Genomic DNA, 22889 nt, shown 5'->3' on the forward strand with positions numbered 1-22889 from the left:
TCCATCATGAAAATAGTTAATATAGTTGCAAATTTGTAATATTTCTTTGGATCAGATGTGAATTGGTAATTCTTCATTCTGAGACAAAAGCAAGCTAAGAATACTAAAACATGAAAACAGATTTGCATTTTGTTTCATACTTTACTCCCAAGATAGAGCTTTATGCACAAAGTCAGCTTGGGTTTTCAAAATTATCTCACAAAATGTTATTCTTCACCAGTTTTCATAATTTACTAATCGACTTAAAAACTAATGGCTCAGACTAAGCACAATAAGATGTTTCACTCCACCAATTTTAAAATGTACTTAATTGTTTAATCTAACTAATCTGATGCTCAAACATGCAATAAGACATAGCAGTTTGTTATATTTCTGATATTTGGTAATGTCATTGTCGAGTGTTTGCATCTCTGTTTTTTTGTGATGCACCATGATTATAAAGTATTGGCAACAAACCATTACAAAATGACCAGTCATGTGACCTGCTTCCTGGCTTGGCCACATGTTATTCGCAAAATCACTTGTGTCATTCATTTCAGGAACTTCCAAGGCCACAATCTGACCTGTGTTTGTGTGCTTTAACAGACCATATCTCATTAACCGCTGTTAACCATATTCTGTCTTTGTATGTTGTGAATGTTACGTCACATCAAGAAACGAACATCAGCTGCCTGATGTTAGAGTACAGGACAAATCCTGATTCAAGTAAAGGATGTGTCCTGAATCAATAAAGGATTTTTAGTCCTGATTCAAGTAAAGGATGTGTCCTGAATCGATTAATGTTTTATTCCTGATCCACCAACAGAATGAGTCCCGATTCAAGTGAAATAAGAGTCCTGATTGTTGAGGCTTTGCTTCAGGAACAGCTGCTGCTTGTGAATGCTGTCCTGATCCAACTCTTCCTGACTAGGATGCCACAGTTTGTGTATGGCTCTCTCTACAGCTGGCGCATACACAGCATGACATGGAATAGAGGACCGGTACAACTGAAAAAAAAAGAAAAAAAAAAAGAATCTTTCAAATGAAGATATCTAATGATTACTTTCAAATTTGGTAACATCCAAGATGGTAAAAAATTACAAGGTGTACTCCTTTAAAACAATTTTTAAAATCCAAGTGCATATTCTAATATGTATAACAGTATCTAATTGGCAAATAAATTACTGTGTGTGTGGATGCTAAATCGAAAAAGCTTTAATGACCTATGTTTGTTTGAAACATATTTTATTGCATATAATATAAGGATTGGGCACAAGTTATCCAACTTACGAGGCCCTCTGCGTGAGAATTTGTTTTGCCAAATTATTTTTAAAACATGCAAAAACCCAGTGTTATTTTCATACATAATATCAATCATTACTCGAAATATTTTCAACAAATTCAAATGAAACTTGTCAGTTGTTCTTAAATTTTGGAATTGGCAAATTTGACAAGTGATGGAGCTATCTAGCTCTGCATTATGAATAAACAATATATGTAGTATAATTTTAGAAGTCTGGAGTTGCTGGTTAAGTACCACCTTGAGTGTGAAACTTAAGTAACTAGATCTCACCAAAAGTGTTTCTAGTAAATCAAACAAGGTGATCTGCCCATTGCTCTGTGGAGGCACCGTGACTGTCGAGACTTGGTGCGCTGCAGTTCCTTCCCCGATGTCAAGAGATGGCTTCAGACTGGGGGCGTGAGAACCTCCTAATGATACACACGTCGCCTCACTGAAATCACAAAATTACAGATGCTGTAACTGAATGTTTATGATCCAATTACCCTTACAGTAGCATACACAGGGATTTAAAAGGAAGGGAGGCAGTCGATTTAAAGTTTAAACATTTAAAACAATAATGAAACGCCAAAAGCATGCAGTGGAATGATCAAAAGAGGGAATGTTCAACAAAATTAATGTCATAACACTGATGATAGCTTTTCAGGAGTCTTATGGAAATGTATTTTATTCAGCACTTTCTATGATTTTTCAGAATGTACATGTAGACAAAAAAAAACCCAACCCAAAAACCGTAACCTCAATAATTAAACCCTTTTGCAACATAAAAGTAGATCATCCTCCATGTGGATTTAAAACTGCAGTTTATGGATGTGTGGCAGATTTCTGAACTTTGTCCTGAAGTACCTCTCAGTACATGAATCGTCCACCATAGCTGCCTGTCTAAGGTATGGATTCTTTACTTCTGATCCCATCGCAAATCTGAACTGCTTCTCTCTTAGCTTGTAGCCAACTTTCTTGGCCAATACCAAAGACATTATGTTCTTCAGCTGAATCTAAAATAAACAAACATTCTAAGAATACTGCTAAAACAACACATTTTTGTTCAAGTTCAAGTTCAAGGGCCAAAACTGTTAAAAATGGGTAAATATCCATGAAAGTCAAACTTGATCTAGACCGGCATCGGTGATGTCGTGGTTAGACCATCGGTCTACAGGCTGGTAAGTACTGGGTTCGGATCCCAGTCGGGGCATGGGATTTTTAATCTAGATACCGACTCCAAACCCTGAGTGCTCCGCAAGGTTCAATGGATAGGTGTAAACCACTTGCACCGACCAGTGATCCATAACTGGTTCAACAAAGGCCATGGTTTGGGCTATCCTGCCTGTGGGAAGCGAAAATAAAAGATCCCTTGCTGCCTGTCATAAAAGAGTAGCTTATGTGGTGACAGCGGGTTTCCTCTTAAAAAAAAAAACAGTGTCAGAATGACCATATATTTGACATCTAATAGCCGATTATAAGATAAAAAAAATTTATGTGAACTAGTGGCGTCATTAAATAAAACAAACTTCACTTTTTTTTCAAACTTGATCTATAAAAGAATATGATAAAGCTACACACTAAATTTTAGCTTAGTATTTTGAGGCATTCAGAAAAAAAGTCAAGAAAATACATTTTCGTATCTCATAAGTTCAAGGGCCATAACTGTGTTAAAAATTGGTAAATTGTTATGAAAGTCAAACTTGATCTGTAACGACATGATAAAGCTACACAAAACAAATACAGCTCAACATCTTGAGGCACATTTCAGCTCAGTATCTCAAGGCATTGTAAAAAAATCAACGGACAGATGGATGGACCGACCGACTGACAAACAAGATGGAGATGAAACCTATCGTCCCCTCCATTATGACTGGTAGAGGATTTAAAACAGGGTAAAAAACAAGGCCATTTTATTAATATTACTAGTCTTGATTGCATTTTTGAGATTATTTGAAGACTTATCCAGAGACAATATTTCATACTGCTAACAAAAAAGTCATTTTTGTTTTGTTACTCAATTAGTTAACCGATGAGACATTTTACAATACATGCTTCTTGAAACAACAATGGTTTTAAATATTTTTAGTGAAATGCTCACCTCGCAGGCCTGTATAACCAACTTAACTGTGCCTGATGCGATGTCATGTAAGTCGGACTCGAGAGCACACACCAAGATTCGACCGTGTATCATCTGCGAATCAGGAAGAAGATTGTCCCTGGAAGTGAATCCTGCAACAGACAGGAAGGATCAACAAATCCAGTAAACCTTCCATTTCAGTAAACGTGCTTGTCTTAAAGATAATTTCTATAACATTTCACTTACATGCACAAATAGAAAGTATTTGTTAATTGTAGCCACCAGGAAGGATCAACAAATCCAGTAAACCTTCCATTTCAGTAAACGTGCTTGTCTTAAAGATAATTTCTATAATATTTCACTTACATCCACAAATAGAAAGTATTTGTTAATTGTAATTAATTACAAAATACAGATTGTATGAAGTGAATATTTAAAATTTTACATTCTGAGTAAAGCAGGATTTAAGAAATTTTGTAATATTACTAAATTGTCTAGTGATTTAATCCACTCACCTAGAGTGTGTTGCATGTCTTCAACCAATGGTGTGGGCACTTTAGGAATATTAGCCAATGGATTTGCAGGAACGAAACGTTGCTGAAAAAGTGACAAAAATATACACTGTATTAGGTAATCCTTTAAAACCACCACCTCTCCTTATAAGCTAACCCACCATTTTATCTGTATGTAAGCAATTGGTTATTTAAAACAATTCATTATAATTTATTACATGTATATTACTGTAATGACAAAAAAGGGTGAGGGGAAGGAAGTGGTTTATTTAACGACGCACTCAACGCATTTTATTTACGGTTATATGGCGTCAGACATATGGTTAAGGACCACACAGATATACAGAGAGGAAACCCGCTGTTGCCACTTCACGGGCTACTCTTTTCAATTAGCAGCAAGGGATCTTTTATATGTACCATCCCACAGACAGGATAGTACATACCACGGCCTTTGATACACCAGTTGTGGAGCACTGGCTAGGTGAGGGGAAGATGTTCATGACTAAATAAAAAAGTAAAAAGTCAAGAGTGGATTTTAAAAGCAAGTTCTGAGAAACCCTTACCTGAAGATTTGATCTGCCACCAGGAATTTTTCTTTTAAGTTTCGCTTTCTTTTGTAGTTTACCATAACTTGAAGTCATCAGTGGCCGAGAAGGGTCCTTTGACACTGAAGAAAAAACATAAAACCCAGTCATTATATAAGAAATATTTCTGCACATGCTACACCTTTAAAATAGTAATTTAACAGAATGTGCTTCAGGTAACACCCCCTCATCATAATCATTTAGGTGCCTTCCTTTTCCTAAACCATTTAGGTACTTTGCCTTCTTATAATAATTTAGGTGTCTCCTCTCCCATAATTATTTATACCTTTATATTATCAAGAAATTAACATGTTTTTGGGTTTTTTGTAAATAATTCCAATTTGGCTTGATGTAAAAAAAAAAGAACAAAAAAAAAAAAACTTTTTGAAAATAACAAAACACTTCTACTTTAATGTGCATTTTGTAAAAAAACTGGTTAAATTATATAAATAAAGAAAGAAAGAAATGTTTTATTTAACGACGAACTCAACACATTTTATTTACGGTTATATGGCATCAGACATATGGTTAAGGACCACACAGATTTTGAGAGGAAACCCGCTGTCGCCATTACATGGGCTACTCTTCCGATTGGCAGCAAGGGATCTTTTATTTGCGCTTCCCACAGGCAGGATAGCACAAACCATGGCCTTTGTTGAACCAGTTATGGATCACTGGTCGGTGCAAGTGGTTTACACCTACCCATTGAGCCTTGCGGAGCATTCACTCAGGGTTTGGAGTCTGTATCTGGATTAAAAATCCCATGCCTCGACTGGGATCCGAACTCCGTACCTACCAGCCTGTAGACCGATGGCCTGCCACGACGCCGGTAAATTATATAAATAAAACAGCAACACTTGCCCTCAGAATTATATAAATTACAACCTTTTATCCTTGCTTGTCTCAAGTCTTTTATTTGTCTAATTATGAATCTAATTTTTAGAACTGCTTTTCAGTTCCTAGCATTTGCTTCAAAATTAAAATTGAAAAAGCAATGGTTGCTTCCCACTCAACAAAATGAATTTCTGACCTTGTATATTGTGCATCGTAAAGTTTCAGTACTCACTTGGAATAACCTTTGTCTGACATCTTGAAATAACAGCCAGAAGAAATTCATTATGAAGATGAACTGGAAACAAATGTTATTAAAATTACACAAAACAAAATTCTTTAGGGTTTACAACTGATCTGGAGTCGAACATGATCTTGAGTCAAATGACTTTAAAGCTGTACTTCTACGGTTTTACACAATAACTGTGATTAAATAATAAACTATAAATATTATCTATAGAACTTCAGTGATTTGTCATTCCAGGGCACATTTTGTTCAGTATCAAGTAATAACTGTTGATAATAAAATTTTGAAAACAAAATATTCCCTGCAATTGTCTCAACATTATGTGAATGTAGTCTCTTTTTTTTATAACAGAAAAAAGCAACCACAGCAGGAGTTTTCAGCAAAAAAATATGCTTTTAAAGTTTTCTTTTTCTTTCTCCATTGATAATCAGGAAATTAGTTCAGCATCCTAAAAGGAATAGGTATAACAACACTAAATAAATCTTTAGTAATAATATGGTATTTATTTTGAATATATTTCTATTACTTTATGCCTGGTGGGTTTCTGTTTTTTCCTAAATAATTACTTGGTTTAAATAAAATGTTATTTTGTGAATAATCAGTATAGTCAAAACTATGTCTTAATTTAAACTCAAACTTCCCAATTTAATCATTTTGAAATGGCCCGAAAGTCATAAAACAAAAATCTGAATTTATACTTACTTATTTAATTTTACTACTTACCCGCATCATTGGTGAGTAATTTACGTGCCTCCAAATCAAACTCTTCTTTAGAAATCTGCAAAAGAGCGTTTTTAAAACGGTGATGAAGCTTTTCATCTATTCTTATATGATTACCAATATTCTTAAACAATTACCAATATTTTAAAACAATTACACATATTCTTAAACAATTACCAATATTCTCACACAATTTTCAATATTCGTAAACAGCAATATTCTTTAACAATCCCCTATATTCTTAAACTATTATCAATATGCACCCAATATAATATTCAATGGGTCATACTGACGAAAAAGATAGATGTTTTATCAGCACATTTACTGCTTTCTACACACTACATTCTTCAGTAAAATATAGTAGGAACGGTGCTGTCCAATTAGATTAAGTGTTTAAAAAAGTATTTTGCATCCAGTGAATCACATGGATACCTAACACTATAAACCAAGTTTTACCACAAATTCAAAATAAGACAGGGAGCAAGAGGAAATTGCCACTCAAAATACACAATATGCTTTCTGATAATCAATGTCACAAGCAGCTTTTACTTTCCATTTTAAAGCATTATACAACTATTCACATTAAAGTTTGCTGCATTGTAAGATGTTTTCGACTAATAAAATATTTCTACAATTAAACTTACATATTAAATATCAATGTTTGTATATTCAATGTGTTTCTGGTCGTCTTAATATTTGCAAGAAGCCCAAACTGGATTTTGTCTTCATATAATTTTGTACGTATGAAAAAAATATATTTTAGGAAATAAAATTAAATTTAACCTAGTACAAATATTAGAACGATAAAAAACATGATTAATATACAGTCACTAATATTTTATGCAGAAATATATATTTGATATGTAATTACAATCGTTAAAAAGTCTCTGTTAGTCGATAACATCTTAAAAATTGCAGCAAACTCTGGAATGTCCTTTTAAAAGATTAGTGCCAACTACATCAACATTAGAGCAACCAATATTAAATTAGATATAAAATGAAAACAAAAAAAGAAGAAAACTATCGGGCCACTATAAAATAAATACTACATTTTCATCCCTGCTTGCCCAAGGGATAAAGGCCCGCTCCTTTTTTTTAATTGTCCAAAAATAATTTTATAAATTCTCGATGTGCAGATTTCCAATGTTCTAAAAATATATTTTAAAAAATGATAATATTTGAAGGAGAATCTAGCATTTACTTTGTAAATGGCCTTAGTTTAGTATAGTTAGATCAGTACAAGAAGGAAGGAAATGTTTTATTTAACGACGCACTCAACACATTTTATTTACGGTTATATGACGTCAGACATATGGTTAAGGACCACACAGATATTGAGAGAGGAAACCCGCTGTGGCCACTTCATGGGCTACTCTTTTCGATTAGCAACAAGGGATCTTTTATATGCACCATCCCACAGACAGAATAGTACAAACCAAGGCCTTTGTTACACCAGTTGTGAAGCATTGACTGGAACGAGAAAAAGCCCAGTGGGTCCACCGACAGGGATCGATCCTAGACCGACCACGCATCAAGCGAATGCTTTACCAGTGGGCTACGTCCCACCCTATATCAGTACAAGTGGTCTAGAACTACTCAAGTTTTAGCAAGATTAAAATGACAGAAGCAGATATTGCTTCCAATTCCACAAAATGAATTTAGAGCCTTGTTTTAGTTATAAATAGCTAATAGTAATAACTAAAAAATGTGCAACAAACATTCCTTTCCAACATTTCACCATTTCTGAATTATTAAAGGTAGAAAAAAATTCGGAATAATGCATTCAGACATCATATGTTTTCATTTGTTTTCTTTTTTAAAGTTGTGATAGTATCTAGCAGTAATCCAGTTACACGATGCACTTAACAAATACCGATAGCGGCAACTTGTTTAAAATGAGAATTTATATTTTCCCCATTCAAATCCAAATGTTTTTGTGTTTTCTCATAAAGGAAAACATACCTGTTGCTTGAACCATGACTTTAAGTTGTGTAGATATCTGTAAAAACAAATAAAAAAGTACATGAATTTAATTCACACATATGAACCAGAAACAGTAATAACTAAATATTTTAGGCACTGAGAGTACAGAATCAAATACACAAAATTAACAAAGCACAGTATCCTATGCATCACTGTAAAACCAGTAACAGATTAGGTGACAAATCTAGGAGAAATCCATCCAGTGGAATCCAGTAGAACTTCAGTGATTGTGTAAAAACAAAATGATCTCCAGGTGGATCTCATCTATTACCTATTTAAACGAGCATTGTTCTTGCTCCAAGGATTACATTCATTACTATTTAGGATGATGATTATAAGTCAATAATTCTTACATATACCTGTTTGATGAGAAAATCATTTGTTATTAATAATAACACACTTCATGGGCTACTCTTTTCAATTAACAGCAAGGAATCTTTTATATGCACCATCCCATAGACAGGATAGCACATACCACAACTCATTTAAAAATGTATTCCACTCACGTTTGCTTACTTGATATGTTTTAAAACATTTCTTGTAAGATAAATAGTATCGAACAGCCACTCACGAAGTATTCTTTACTTACTCTTTATTTCTCCCTTAATGAAGTCATTTCTAAACTGACTCAGTCATCTGACAAAGTACCCACCCCAGTACACTTCACACGATTTTCCTTTTATGTTCAGCAATATATTTTATGGTATAAACTATCAAAATGTATGTGACACATTGGGTTCTCTGATTACCACAACAAATTTCATTATTCACTGGACATAACAATTTCCTTGGTCCCGCCCGGCCAGTAAAATTTTGGTCTGGGTTAGTGGAAGTTATCAATTGTATCACTGTAATACATAAAGTTTAAAGTTTGTTTTTTGTTTAACGACACCACTAGAGCACATTGATTTATTAATCATTGGCTATTGGATGTCAAACATTTGGTAATTTTGACGTATAGTCGTAGAGGAAATCCTCTATAAATTTCCATTAATAGCAAGGGATCTTTTATAGGCAACATCCCACAGACAGGATAGCACATACCACAGCCTTTGATATACCAGTCGTGGTGCACTAGCTATAACGAGAAAAAGCCCAATGGGCCCACTGATGGCAATTGATCCCAAACTGATCGTGCATCACTGTAATACATAGTGCAATAGCCAAAGCTTCTGTGACGGCTTGACTTTCTAAAACATTTGTCAAACATTGCCTTTTTACCGTGGACGGACATTGAGGTGATGTTCAGGGCTCCCAACCCTGACATCACCTATGTTTCTGGGGACAATAAATAATTTCAACTGCAAATTTGTCAATCAGGCTAACTGCTACTATGGTAAATGTTAAAAGCTGCACCTACCCTGTCAAAAATCAGATCCCCCTCCCACTTAATGATATATATATTCAGATTTTGGAAGGGTGTTATTCCATAACTAAACACTACATAGATGTAACATTTTATATTTATACAGTGATTGGGGTGGACTTCATAGACAAAAACAATTGTGTGTATGCAGTGAATGTAACACACTGTTTTAGAGTCAGGAAAATGGGTGCTCGTGAAATAAACTTGCATTTTCGACATTTTTCATGTGTATCCAGTCATTCAGTATGATGACTGAAAAGCACCAGTCTGCTATAAATCAGTCCTTTATAACCTCCTTAGAGGCCATGCAAAATTCCAGGGCTCTAAATCCATTATGTCCTGAGATAATAGGTCTTAAAATATAGCAGGTAAATTACGGTGGCCATTTTTCTGCTAAATTTAACTCTTACCATAGTTAGGAAAATGTCCATTACTTCAAAACTGTTTGAAATACAGAACTCAAACTTGAGATTTGTTCATGTGGATAACTGCGGCTTGTTTGGTACAAATTTCAAGTGAATCTGAGACCAAAGTGCGTAGGCGACCTCAAATATTTGTTGATTTGAAATGAAATGACCCCATGGAGATATTCACATTCCCATTGTGTGGCCTCCCATTGCTATGCCCCCCAAATTGTATAGAGCTATTTTCGCGAGATCTTGCTTGAATTCACGGTTAGCATCCACAAGTTGCTCCGCGACATGGACATGCACAATGGAATGTGAGAGGTATATTGTAACTGTTAGTGAGAGAACAGGGTGTAGTGGTCTTACACCTACCCACCGAGTTGTTACAATTCACTCAGGGTAGGAGCTGGTATGGGGATGCGAACCCTGTACCTACCAGCCTTATGCTCGATGGCGTAACCACGACGCCACCGAAGCCGATAGTAGTTTTCATTTAAATAAAATCACGACGGTTAAAATTTCGATCCCTGCCGTAGCCGAAATCGTGAACTTTAAGTCTCATTTTTAAAACATATTTAAAAACGAGGTGCTTTCATTTAATTTCAAGGTATTGCATAATCATAATGGCGTACATTTTCATAGAATCTCCAAGAACTTCAGACAAATTCTTCCTCGCTGAATGTATGTCTATGGAGGCAGCCATTTTTATCATTCGATGTCAATCGGAAATAAGCGGAATTGTACGAAGCAAAAATACAAAACGCATTTGGGTACGTGGCACTGGCTCGCTGTCACAATCACCTCCCTCGTATAATTGCGGTGGATTTCTTTATTTTGCAAAAATAAAATATTACAACTCAGGGTTTTTTATTTTTTTATTTTTTTTAGCATACATTAAAGAATTTTATTTGTAAATTTAAGTTACATTTTTACTATGTCGCTGCAACACTGATCTTTATTTCCGTAGACATTATATAAAAACAACGAGGGATGACGTCTACAATATGTAATAGCAGAAGTCCATGCGTCCTCTACTTCCGGTCATAGTGGATAACAACTTTTACGTGGCCAAGTTAGCCGAAGATCTCGGCAATTTGTGGCACTATGTCTCGGCAGAGTGAATTGATGGAAAAAGCAGAAGATGCAGCTGATACGGTGATACTCCATGCACATTTTCAATAACTATATTATTCATAACTACTTCGAATATGAATTACCGCTTTGAATGTAAGCTTGGGGCCTACCGTCTGTGACAGTTACATACAAAAAATTGTCTTTTATGCCTAATGCATGGGCTCAAAACATATGTTAAACATAGTAATAATATTAAAGGACAACCATACATAGGTCTAAAAGATGTCAGGGTTAGAATGTATAGCTAAAGCAGAAACGGATATATTCTATCTATTAACCTGTTTTAAAAATGAGTTTTATTTCACACTGATATAGTCAATAATAGTGTTTAGGCCAAGAGAATGAAAGTTACAGATTTGCGTCCGAACAATTTAAAAAACACGAGGCATTTTTTCATTATTCATTATTTTTTATTGATCTATTATTTCCATAGTAGATTCAAGTCCAGACGAGGTCTTTGACATGTTTGAAGGTGGAATATAAACAATTGAAATTTTTTATTTCATTTTAATTGAGCTCTAACTAGCTAGCTAGGGCCTATATGATTCAGTGTCTCCTTTGGATTGGTGAAGTACCGATCACATCGTTCGACACATTTTCGTTAATGTTTGGAATATACTGCTTACGGATTCAATGCTCTGCTGGGCTACACTTCAGAATTTATGGAGGAGATGGCAGTTTTGGCGCGAAGGACCTCGTAGACATTACCACTATTGACAATTTGGAACTTGAATTTGTGTGATGATCATTAAGTGCCTTTTTTGTGCAAATAATGAACATTTTCAGCAGTACCTTTCACAGCATGCGGGCGGTGGACGCAAATCTGTAACTTTCATTCTCATGGCCTTAGTTTAACTTTAAAACTGCTAAACAGACGGATGCTGAATTGACAGTTCCAGTCTGCCAGATGGTAGCACACAACTTTCACCCTGACAGTATGGTTCTTTCAGTAGCAATTTCACTCATCTCAGTAGTCCCAAGTTTGCTTTAACAGGCCTTCAAAACACTACACAGAATGCTAAGAATAAGAATTAGCATAAGAAACTTTATGGTAGCATGTCAGAAAGTTTTGACCTGTACCTCTCTATATCAAAGGCTCTAAAGACTACCGGTAGTCCAAACCCAAAAACTAGCCCAAACCATTAAAAGTTGGGTACGGGTCAAACCTCATGCCAGCATGTCCAGGTAGTTCAAATACATTATAGCAGCAGGGCTTCTAGATTATTGACCGGTCTCGGTGGCGTCGTGGCAGGCCATCGGTCTACAGGCTGGTAGGTACTGGGTTCGGATCCCAGTCGAGGCATGGGATTTTTAATCCAGATACCGACTCCAAACCCAGAGTGAGTGCTCCGCAAGGCTCAATGGGTAGGTGTAAACCACTTGCACCGACCAGTGATCCATAACTGGTTCAACAAAGGCCATGGTTTGTGCTATCCTGCCTGTGGGAAGCGCAAATAAAAGATCGCTTGCTGCTAATCGGAAGAGTAGCCCATGTAGTGGCGACAGCAGGTTTCCTCTTAGAATCTGTGTGGTCCTTAACCATATGTCTGACGCCATATAACCGTAAATAAAATGTGTTGAGTGCGTCGTTAAATAAAACATTTCTTTCTTTCTAGATTATTGTAGCCCCACTCCCATGGCTAGTGTTGTTCAGTGTTGGGCTAGTAATAGCTACTACTACCATGCCCGACGGCTAGTAATGAAGTCTTATTTTGTAAATATAAATATCCTGACCCCACCCCAACCACCCATTGTTAGTATTTTTAAGCACTATCTCCCTCTTTAGGTGACATATCGGATTATTACTATTATTTAGTAAAATTGTTTTAACTTAAAAGTAAAGTAGGGCTAGTGGATTTTTAATCGTGGAGAGTAAATGTTTAAAATCATTGATCCCATGGCTAGTGGTTTTTAAAAAGATTCTAGAAGCCTTGATTGCAGTGTTTGAAATAAGCACTTGTCTGTCCTGACAAGTGATAATCTGCTCGGACAAGCAAAATGTACCTTAATGGTTGTTCAATAGAAAATTAAACATTTGTAATATTGAGCAATCAAAAACATTGTCCTTGCATTTGAATAAAACAAATCATATTTGGACAAGTGAAAATATTGGTGTAAAAATAGATTTCTTGATGTACTTATCCAGTAGATTAGTAAAATTCTCCCTATTTCTATCACTGGATGGATTCCGGGTCATTTCGCCCTAAAACCGTTTCGAAATTTGCATTGTTTCGACGTTAGTTCTGTTCACCCAGGGTTGGTTCGCCCTAAATATCATTCATACACATACAGAGTCGGTTCACCCCCAAAATAAATATATTTATTATAATTTTGAAGTCTTTTTTTTTTCTTCTTCTTCTGGTTATTCATTTCCAAATATTAGGTAATTTTCTGTATTTGGATATTAATGCCTTACCAACTGTTTACTTTGTCAGCTGAAGCTGGGCAGAATCAGTAGTATGCCTGCTCATATATTAAGGCTGCCTTTCCATTGGTCAGGTTTTACCCGCGTGGCTATTTCTGCTGCTATGCAGTAAAAATCAAATGTGTTGATTTGCATTGACGTCTTTCCATTGACACTGGTGCTAACCATGCAGCAAAAGAAAGTCGATCATGTATAAATTTTTTGCCAGCCGTGCGGCTCGAACCGCATGGGGAACCCATAAAATGACGTCATTTTGGAGTATTACCCATGATTACCCATCTCCTGCATTTGTGTGTTTTATAGCGTTATTTAATTTTCAAGTTTTAGGAGTAGGCATTTTTAGCATTCTTCGTGCAATGGGGGAGAAAAGTTCACACATTTTAACTGACTTGGTAATGGGAAAACCCGGTATGTATTACCAATCCTTAAGTGAATATAAGTACCAGATCTGAACTAACAATTGCTGGACGAAAATTGCAAGAAAATTCAACATCCAAGACATGACAGGTGCAACAACAACAATAATAATAATAATAATAGTTTAATATTATGCTACTGTTATACACGCATATTAATGGAAAGTTGATAAACACAACCATTATAATGAATTAAAATATTAAATTCACTAAACTATGTCTACACAGTATCGGTGACAGATCTGGATATGAACCAAGTGAACCCTGTTTCTATTTTGTTATTGCACCACCAGAAACTCCATATGCATAAACCTGTATGTTTTAGTTCTGAAAGCGGACACCCACCCCCCACCCCCCAGCCTACGCCTCTGTGCGTGGTGTCAGTAAAACATAATCGGTTCCTCATTATTTTATGTTTCCAAAAATATGTGTGTTAGCTCTCGTATCCGGTTGTTGTTTTTTTGTTGTTGGGGGGGTTGTAATTAATTTCAGTTTGGTTTGATGTAAAAAAAAAAAAGTAGGCTTATGTGTTTTGGAATAGGCCTATAACAAAAAAACAAACCCAACAACTATTTTTGTGTCTAATTTAGAAAACAATCGGTTCGGAAATAAATAATATGTAGTAAATTACATAGTATGGGGTGGGAGCGTTCCCTGTAGGAAGGGCTTAAGTAATAGTTCAAATCTCAATTTGATCAAATGTTTGGTTTTTTCTGTACAAATTTCATTAGTAATGGATCTTCCTCATTTTACAATGGCATATTTCAATTTGCATATGGCCGCTTGATTAATTAATGATGTCCGGTGGAAGAAACCGTGTCATAAGAACGCCTCAATGGAAATGTGCTAGCCATGCGGGTAGAACCGCTCCACAGGTAGAACTGTTCCGCGGCTAGCCGCGCAGGTAAAACCGCGCCAATGGAAAGGCAGCCTAAATTATTAATTTATTTTTTAAAATATTAACCTATTCATGTTTTCGCCTATTGTAAACACATGTATGTTGTGAATATATTGTTTGTATATTATCGTAGGCCTGTAGGTATTTCGTGTATATGGCTTGAGTAAATTATATATTGTGGTCTAATATGTGCGGTTGGTCTAGGATCAATCCCCGTTGGTGGCCCATTGGGCTATTTTTTGTTCCAGCCCCATGGCTGGTATATCAAGGCTGTGGTATGTGCAATCCTGTCTGTTAAAAAGACTACAAAAATGTTGTTAATTGGCTAGCAAAATATTTAGCACTTTGTCGACACAAAACATTGAGTTGGCACATGTTTAAGTATGATCACATAAGCATGTGACGAAATTAGTAACAATAATTCACTGTTCTTTGTATACTGGTCTCATACTGGAACAAAAATTTTTGTTCCAAGACGCCTTTAAATATTTTTTTAAGCTTTATTGTTAAGTTTTAAAAAGTGTTTCACGGCTAGCTCTGGGTGTGCATTCAATTTCACCAAATTATTTATAAAACTTCAAAAATAGCAGAAACTGAGTTATTTTCTAACAAAATATAAATTATTACATGTAATATTTTCACCAAATTATAATACAATTTGCCAATTGTTTTTAAAATTCGCAATTGGCGAGTTGCAGAGCTAGCCCTGTGTTTATTCTTCTGTATTCATAAACACATTTATTTTGTTTAAACCAGTTGTAATTATTTTTATTCTCAACATTCTTATGTACAACATAATTTATAAGAAGTATGAAATTAATTATAGCTATTCTAATTTTACTACGAAGTTAATCATTCTTAATAACTATACTAATTCAGCTGTTTTTTCTTTGAAGGTACTTCGATACTCCAAGCATTTTCTTCCTCATGTTGCACGGTTCTGTCTGATCAGCACATTTCTGGAGGATGGAATCCGAATGTGGTCACAGTGGGGTGACCAGCGAGACTACATGAACCAAGCATGGGGGTGTGGTTATTTCCTCGCCTCCCTCTTTGTACTTATAAATCTCCTCGGCCAGATTGGCAGCTGCATCATGATACTCAGTCGACAGAAGGTTGGCATCGCGTGTGGCATTCTGTTCGGTATTATTTCACTCCAGGTGGGTACATATTGATGTGAACTTATGTGTTTGTTATAATAGTTTGTTTTACTAATAGTAATATCTTTTATTAACTGACATACTAGTAGTGTATATATGTTAAGATGACACAACAGCCTTTTCATTTTAAAATGACGTACACAGCAGAATAGTAAAAATAGATGACATACACACGTCTTCTAATGTTGCTTTTATGAAAAATTTGTAAAACGAACAGTAAATAAACATTTAAAAGGTGATGAAGTGATGCATTCAGTTGCAAATTCTTAAGTTTGAGCCCTGCAACTATATAATTCATGTATCGAGCAATTGGTTACCTAGGTAAAACCACGTGAACCAAATTCTGGTTACCTAAGATTTTGAAATATAGTCTGGGACCCTGTAATATTAGAATGTGGTTTAACCAGTTGCCAGCTGAAATTTAAGAGACTGAATGTGACATAAGCTGGAATTCATGTACTATTTATTACGGTCAAGTTTCTGAAGTCAGGCCTGCTCTCATTTCTTTATTTTTGTTTCAGACCATTGCATACAGTATTTTGTGGGATTTTCATTTTCTTCTGAGGTAAGCTTTATATTTGTGTCTTGTATGTTTCACCTTCATATTTAACTGAAACATTGTTGATAGGAAATACTGTCAGGTTTTATCCTGTAGTGTGTAAATTAATTATTAATATGTGAAATATTTCTTGTAGGCAAACTAAATTTAATAATCAGTTTAATGGTATTTAACTTCCAACATTTTTTGTCGTATTAGAGTGAGAAGCTTGATCTGCTCTGTGGTAGACAAAAAATCAGTTTTTATTGAGTCATTCCATGTCAGTTCAACACCGATTTTCTTGAAATTTGACAGGATGATTGGTGTCATGGAGAAATACTCAGAAACCACATTTCACCTTTCTGAGGTAATTACATTTAGAGATGGATTAACAAACTGTGGCCTAAATAGCATGGCCTTGTGTGTTCAAAGATTCATATCTCCGGTTATATAGCACCTAGAAGCATGGGGCTTGTACCATTTTAAAGGTCATATGAAGCCCAATACTATATTCTATTCAAGTATTCTAATTTTGAAAAAATTAACAACTTTTAACTTTGACCTTGTTCTTCAGCTATTATAGAATTGACTCTAATGGTAGAGAATATTATAACTATCCAAATGTCTGCAAGGCTTCTAGATTATGGTAGTCCCACTCCCATGGCTAGTGATATTCAATGTTGGGCTAGTAAATAACTACTACTGCCATGCCCGATGGCTAGTGAAACAAAAGTTGTTAAATGCATTTAAAGGGGCATACCCCATTTTTTAAACACTAACGCATATTTTTGACTATTATACCCATTTGTGATAACTTAAATCATACTTTACTTAGATTTTATTGTTTAGATTATCAATTTCTGTACATTCAAAGTGTTTTTGGTCATCCTGGTGTTTTTAATATTGCAAAATGCATTTCTCATTTTTAAAAATGCATGTGTGTCTGAGAAGTAACCATTATTGAGTCGAGTTTTAGTCTATTTTTAGAGGATATTTCACCATTTCAAAGTCACAGACTAATGTTTCACTCAATTGTAACTTTACCCAAATGTGTTACAGGTTTGTAGATTAACTAAACTTAGTGTTAATTTTCACGGGTAGAACTAATATGAATATCCTGCCCCCAATGTTAGTGTTTATAATATCTCGCTCGCTCGCTCTCCCTCTCCCTCTCCCTCTCTCTCTCTCTCTCTCTCTCTCTCTCTCTCTCTCTCTCTCTCTCTCTCTCTCTCTCTCTCTCTCTCTCTCTCTCTCTCTCTTTCTCTTTAGGTAACATATCTATTAGTAAAATTGTCTTAATTAAAGTAGAGCTAGAAAATTTGCCATTGTGACTAGTAAATTTTTAAAATCAGTAATCCCATGGCTATTGGATTTTGTAAAAATTCTAGAAGCCCTGGTTTGTCAAGATCTTGAACAGCAGCGTACTTGAGCTATTGATTGATACGAATATTCATGAACAACTTGCTAAAAAAGACTACCTTTCCAAAAATATTGGTGATGGTATTCCAAACATTTGGTTCATAAATTTGTTTTCTAATGCCTACTTCTTACTCAACAGAAACCTTGCCCTGGCTGGAGGCGTGTTACTGCTGCTGGCAGAAAGCAAGTCTGAAGGGAAGAGCCTATTTGCTGGCCTGCCATCTTTAGGTGAAAACAACCCCAAACAGTACATGCAGCTGAGCGGGCGGATTCTGCTTGTCCTTATGTTCCTCACACTATTCCGGCTTGAATTCAGCCCTCTTCAGATGGTTAACCTTGTCGGTCTGGTTCTCATGCTTCTAGTCGCTGTGGGATACAAGACAAAGCTGTCCGCCTTGGTTCTTGTCGTGTGGCTCACAGGCCTTAACTTTTATTTCAATAACTGGTGGAGCATTCCCGACTACAAGCCCATGCGAGACTTTCTCAAGTATGATTTCTTTCAGACATTGTCCGTAATAGGAGGCTTGCTTTTAGTAGTTGCGTTTGGACCCGGTGGAGTTAGTATGGATGAACACAAGAAGAAGTGGTAGTTTACTTTACTGCCTGTAACAATTTTATCTGTTAATGATAGCATTATGAGTCGTCTGTTTGGTTTCATGGGCGTGCCGAGTTCTTTTATAGACCTTTTTTGTCAGTTAATAAATTTATTGTAAGATATTTCTATTTTTGTAATATTAGTTATTAATTATTATTTTTAGTTTTTTGTGTCATCAGAGATTGTTACATACGTTAACTTGGTAGAATCTTTGCATTCTATCCAACCACATTATTCATTTTCTGAATAATGGTGGTCAGATTTCAACTTCTTCAAAACCAGTGAACCATGATGAGGTGATAGAAATTTAGTATTCCCTGAAACATAGATAGTTTGGAGAAGACGTCTTGCAAATTTTGTTTGAAAACAAATATGCATATTTTACACACTGCTTTAGTATTTGGTAGAGAGCAACCTTTTTTAGACTAAAACAAATTTGGTTGCAGTCTTGACAGTCACAAATGTTTCATACTCAAGAAAAACTAGTTTAAAAAACCCAAATGAAAACAAAGACTCATTTCTTAAATCATGATGTATCACCACATTTGCATTTCTAGTCATTGATAGAATACATTTGGGTACTTCATGCTAACACGTTGAAGTCTCATCTTCAAAGAGCTGGTTGAATAATACTCTTCAAATAGTGCAGATAATCTGAAATGGTCATGTGACTGTCATGAAGATATTGCTTGATTAACTGATGGTCATCATTGCACAAGTACCAATGGTAGTATAATGTAGGTGAGCTTCCATCAACATATTAGTTTATCTAAATGTAAGAAGTCGTGTTGAATTAAATTGTCTGATCTATTACAGTTGTAAAAATATAAAAATGAGCTCTGGTGGTATTAACAATTACCATTTTATTTTATTTAGTTTTTGTTAATCATTTTTAATAGCCAATATAAATGTTGTAGGACTCGGCATTAATGGCCCATGTCAGACTTGAGATGTATCTTTTCAGTGAAACATACAAACTGTGCTTGATTGTTTAGACTAACAGTAAGGGAGTGGTACGTTTGTTATATTGTCTTACATCTTGTTCATAGATGTTGTATGTGTGTAAATATATATATATATATATATTAAAAAAAAAAAGAGTAACAGTCACGTTTGCATTACACTTGTAACTATGTGTATGTAAATTTGAATAAATTTGTTTCTTGTCTTAACAATTTTAGACTACTTTTATCTTTTCGATGACAACTGAAACAATATCACTGTGCAGTGTGTATTGACCTGGAACATACGAGTACATGATGTATTCTGATGACATCTAAATCATATTGATTTTTGTGCAGGATGCATGCAACTGAAATGCTGCAGTCATTGCACTCTTTATTGCACTAATGGGCACAACCAGGAAACATGTTTGGTTAATGATAAACAAGTAGACATATTGACTAGAACTGGAATTTATTTAAAATAAGGATCAGGATTTATCTCTGTAAGCTGAGGTGCCCGAGTCGCATGATTGAACATCCTCCATGCTGGTACTTCAAAGACTATCCTATGCTATCCTATCTCTGGGAAAGTACATGTAAAAGATCTGTTACTATTAATGGAAGAATGTAGCAGGTTTCCTCTGAAGACTACATGTCAGAATGACCAAATGTCTAACACCCAGTAGCTGATGATTAATTAAAATTGGGCTCTAGTGGTGTCGTTAAACAGAACTAACTATTTAGTATAAGGAGGTCAATAAACTTGATGGTAGGGTACTTGTAAGAAGTGAAGTGGGTCGAGGGATTAATTGGCTTGTGGATCTGTTCACATTTTCAAAATGTGGGTGTTTTTTTTTACTTTCAACCGTTGCCTCACAAAGATCCCTTGCTGCGTGTCAGTAGAATAGCTTATGTGGCAGCCACAGGTTCCCCCTCTGACCATTAAGATCGATAATTACATTTTGGACACCAAACACCCAGGCTTTGACATGTCATTGAACATGCATTTGTTTTCTTTCCTTTATTTCTTTGCAACTAAGTGAAAGTTTGCTCCATTGTTACATGCTGTAAGTCATTGTCCTATATCTTGAGATCCAATCCGGATGTAGGAAGCAACACTGACAACAGCTTATGCATATTCATATTTACAACTGTTTTGATATCAAGTTTGTTAGGACGGGTTTGTCTTGACCTTTTTATTACAAATAATTTCAAGATTCATTTATGGTATGAGTTGAAGGGTGGGTTTTTTTTAATGATCATTTCTTGTGTTAAGAAAGGCATATTTTATTTTATGCATTGAGCATTTTTTAAGTTTGCTTTCTTTGAATCCTTAGTTTTTCTTTGGTTTACCAAATTTGTTAGGATTAGATGATGGCAAGTTTAAAATTTACATTCGTTTAAAATGCCAGTCTGCTGGTCTACAGTCGATGTAAGTGTTCTTTGGAAGGGCAACTTTATTGATGTCACCAATCATGTGTTATTTCACATACAAACCACATAACCTTCTGCTAAAGCTCATGCATTAGTTGCTCAGCCCAGTGATACCTGTTGGATTAGCATCCACTTCACTAACAAATAATTAAAATCATTCTGCATATTCATCCATTGGTCCTTCAACTGTACAAACATATCTCATATTTGACTATATCTTTTGAGAACTTCATAAGATGTTGGGGATCAGGACTGAAATGTCAATAATCGTTGTTGAACTACATATCTGTTAGTATTTCTAACATGCAAACATCGATTCATCTGCTGGTATTACAGGACAAAAAACCCAACTATTTTTGGTATACTTACCGTAAATTATGCATTATTATACTTGTTGTAAGTTACACTTTCTAATACTAGTATTGCATTATGGCAATCAGATCTGTCTTTAGTTTACTGCTAAGATGGTGTTTATAGTTTCCTGTTTGTAACTATGAGGATTGAACTGACTGTGTTTCTTATGTCATATTATTGACCGTGTGACATAATTTAACATTTATTTTATTCCGTTAGTAATGTACTTGCATTTGCTAAAGAATGACTGCATTATCAGTGTTCGAGATTAAAAAATTTGGCCAGTATCCCAGTTGGATACTAACATTTCAAAATCTGGTATCCCACTTGAGAATTTAGTATAATATGGCATCCCGGTGGGATACTGGGTTCTTGAAGTCTGGTATCCAAAATTAAATTCTGGTATCCCCGGGATATCGGGATACCATTAATCTCGAACACTGATTATGTTAACGTCTTTTATGTAACTAGAAATATTTTGTTATTATGTTCATCTACTGGTCACAAGTATGAAAGTTTCTAACTCATGGATTGTTTTCATATTTGGTATGCATGAACAAGTGATTGCTATCAGCATTCATTTTGATTAACTTTCAAATGTCCATATTTAGAGCCAGATCAAAATGATCTAGTTACCGTAAGTTTTGGAAATTGCTAATAAGATGGAGAAGTGTTTATACTTTATTTCATTGGTATTGGAAACAGATTTAAAATGAAAATACTATAGGAACCTGGCTAGGGATTTTCGAAACTATCTTGGAACTACTAAATCGTAAAGCCATCGAAGGCTATGATGTCACTACAGCATATAGTGATGTCGTAGCCTACAATGGTTTTACAATTTCATAGATTTAAGATAGCTTCAGAATATGGGCCCAGATCCATACGGTTTTGGTATCATAGTGACCATGTTTCATGCAGGAAAAGTTGATTGCTGACAAATCCTTATTGCATTCTAGTTTAATCCTGAAAATATTAATCAAAACCGTTTTGTTTTGTTTTTGTTGTCGTCACTTGTTATTGTTTTGTACTGTACTAATTATGTCAGTTATACATTGATGGAAAATAATAATTTGAATAAAATTATTGAAATAAATTTCTTTCTTCCATGACAATTATGTACAGAATATTGTGTAGCTTGTTCTTGCTTAATACCTAATCTCATATTATTGTGTGTTATACTGTAAATCTGTATTACATGTTTTCTGTATGGCGGTTTTGAGTATCATAGTACCGGTACATGTATAATGAAAATGTTACATATGTACACAGGGCAGATGGTCCCATATGTTTATACATAATTCATGATTATGTATGGAATATGAAGTAACATATACCAAGGATATCAAATTGTTCTTTTTATTAAATGTTATGCTAAATGAACATGTTCTACTGTTGTTGGTGAATTTTCTGTGTGTAGCATCCCCTCCATATACAGTGTTGTGAAAATGAAGGTACAGTAATAGTTGTATTGACACTCATGGTAACATACCTGTTGTATTTACATGCAATTTTGATTTCATGGCTCTATGGGACTTTCATTTGCCCGTGTGCTGTTTGAAATTTATTGATTTGTTAAAATTT

The 22889-nt window shown here is 35.1% G+C and overlaps 2 protein-coding genes across 2 annotated transcripts; one reads left to right on the top strand and one right to left on the bottom strand.

Annotated features, from left to right (window-relative positions):
- Positions 1-121: 121 nt before the first annotated feature.
- On the bottom strand, positions 122-10748 carry LOC121384348 (transcriptional adapter 1-like). The gene is made up of 10 exons (XM_041514705.1): positions 10621-10748; positions 8195-8231; positions 6236-6290; positions 5501-5563; positions 4414-4517; positions 3854-3935; positions 3360-3490; positions 2126-2274; positions 1553-1712; positions 122-986 (listed from the first exon to the last, which is right to left on the bottom strand). The coding sequence occupies exons 1-10, from the start codon at positions 10698-10700 to the stop codon at positions 819-821; spliced, it is 1029 nt and encodes a 342-aa protein (XP_041370639.1). The 5' UTR covers positions 10701-10748; the 3' UTR covers positions 122-818.
- Positions 10749-11011: 263 nt separating this feature from the next.
- On the top strand, positions 11012-22688 carry LOC121384218 (surfeit locus protein 4-like). The gene is made up of 4 exons (XM_041514503.1): positions 11012-11143; positions 15758-16021; positions 16543-16586; positions 18118-22688. Exons 1-4 carry the CDS (start codon positions 11093-11095, stop codon positions 18566-18568), a joined length of 810 nt encoding a protein of 269 aa, XP_041370437.1. The 5' UTR covers positions 11012-11092; the 3' UTR covers positions 18569-22688.
- The last annotated feature ends 201 nt before the right edge of the window (positions 22689-22889 follow it).

Source organism: Gigantopelta aegis, chromosome 10 (genome assembly GCF_016097555.1).
Source record: "Gigantopelta aegis isolate Gae_Host chromosome 10, Gae_host_genome, whole genome shotgun sequence".
Lineage (NCBI taxonomy): Eukaryota > Metazoa > Mollusca > Gastropoda > Neomphalida > Peltospiridae > Gigantopelta > Gigantopelta aegis.

Excerpts from the sequence above, each read along its gene's own strand:
- LOC121384348 (XM_041514705.1), bottom strand. The coding sequence starts at position 10,700 with ATGATAAAAATGGCTGCCTCCATAGACATACATTCAGCGAGGAAGAAT. Across the intron at positions 4,518-5,500 it reads TCAGACAAAGGTTATTCCAA|TGTCAAAGGACCCTTCTCGG; the intron begins GTGAGTACTGAA and ends TTTTTTCTTCAG. Across the intron at positions 3,491-3,853 it reads AGACATGCAACACACTCTAG|GATTCACTTCCAGGGACAAT; the intron begins GTGAGTGGATTA and ends TGTCTGTTGCAG.
- LOC121384218 (XM_041514503.1), top strand. The coding sequence starts at position 11,093 with ATGTCTCGGCAGAGTGAATTGATGGAAAAAGCAGAAGATGCAGCTGAT. Across the intron at positions 11,144-15,757 it reads CAGAAGATGCAGCTGATACG|GTACTTCGATACTCCAAGCA; the intron begins GTGATACTCCAT and ends TTTTCTTTGAAG. Across the intron at positions 16,587-18,117 it reads GATTTTCATTTTCTTCTGAG|AAACCTTGCCCTGGCTGGAG; the intron begins GTAAGCTTTATA and ends CTTACTCAACAG.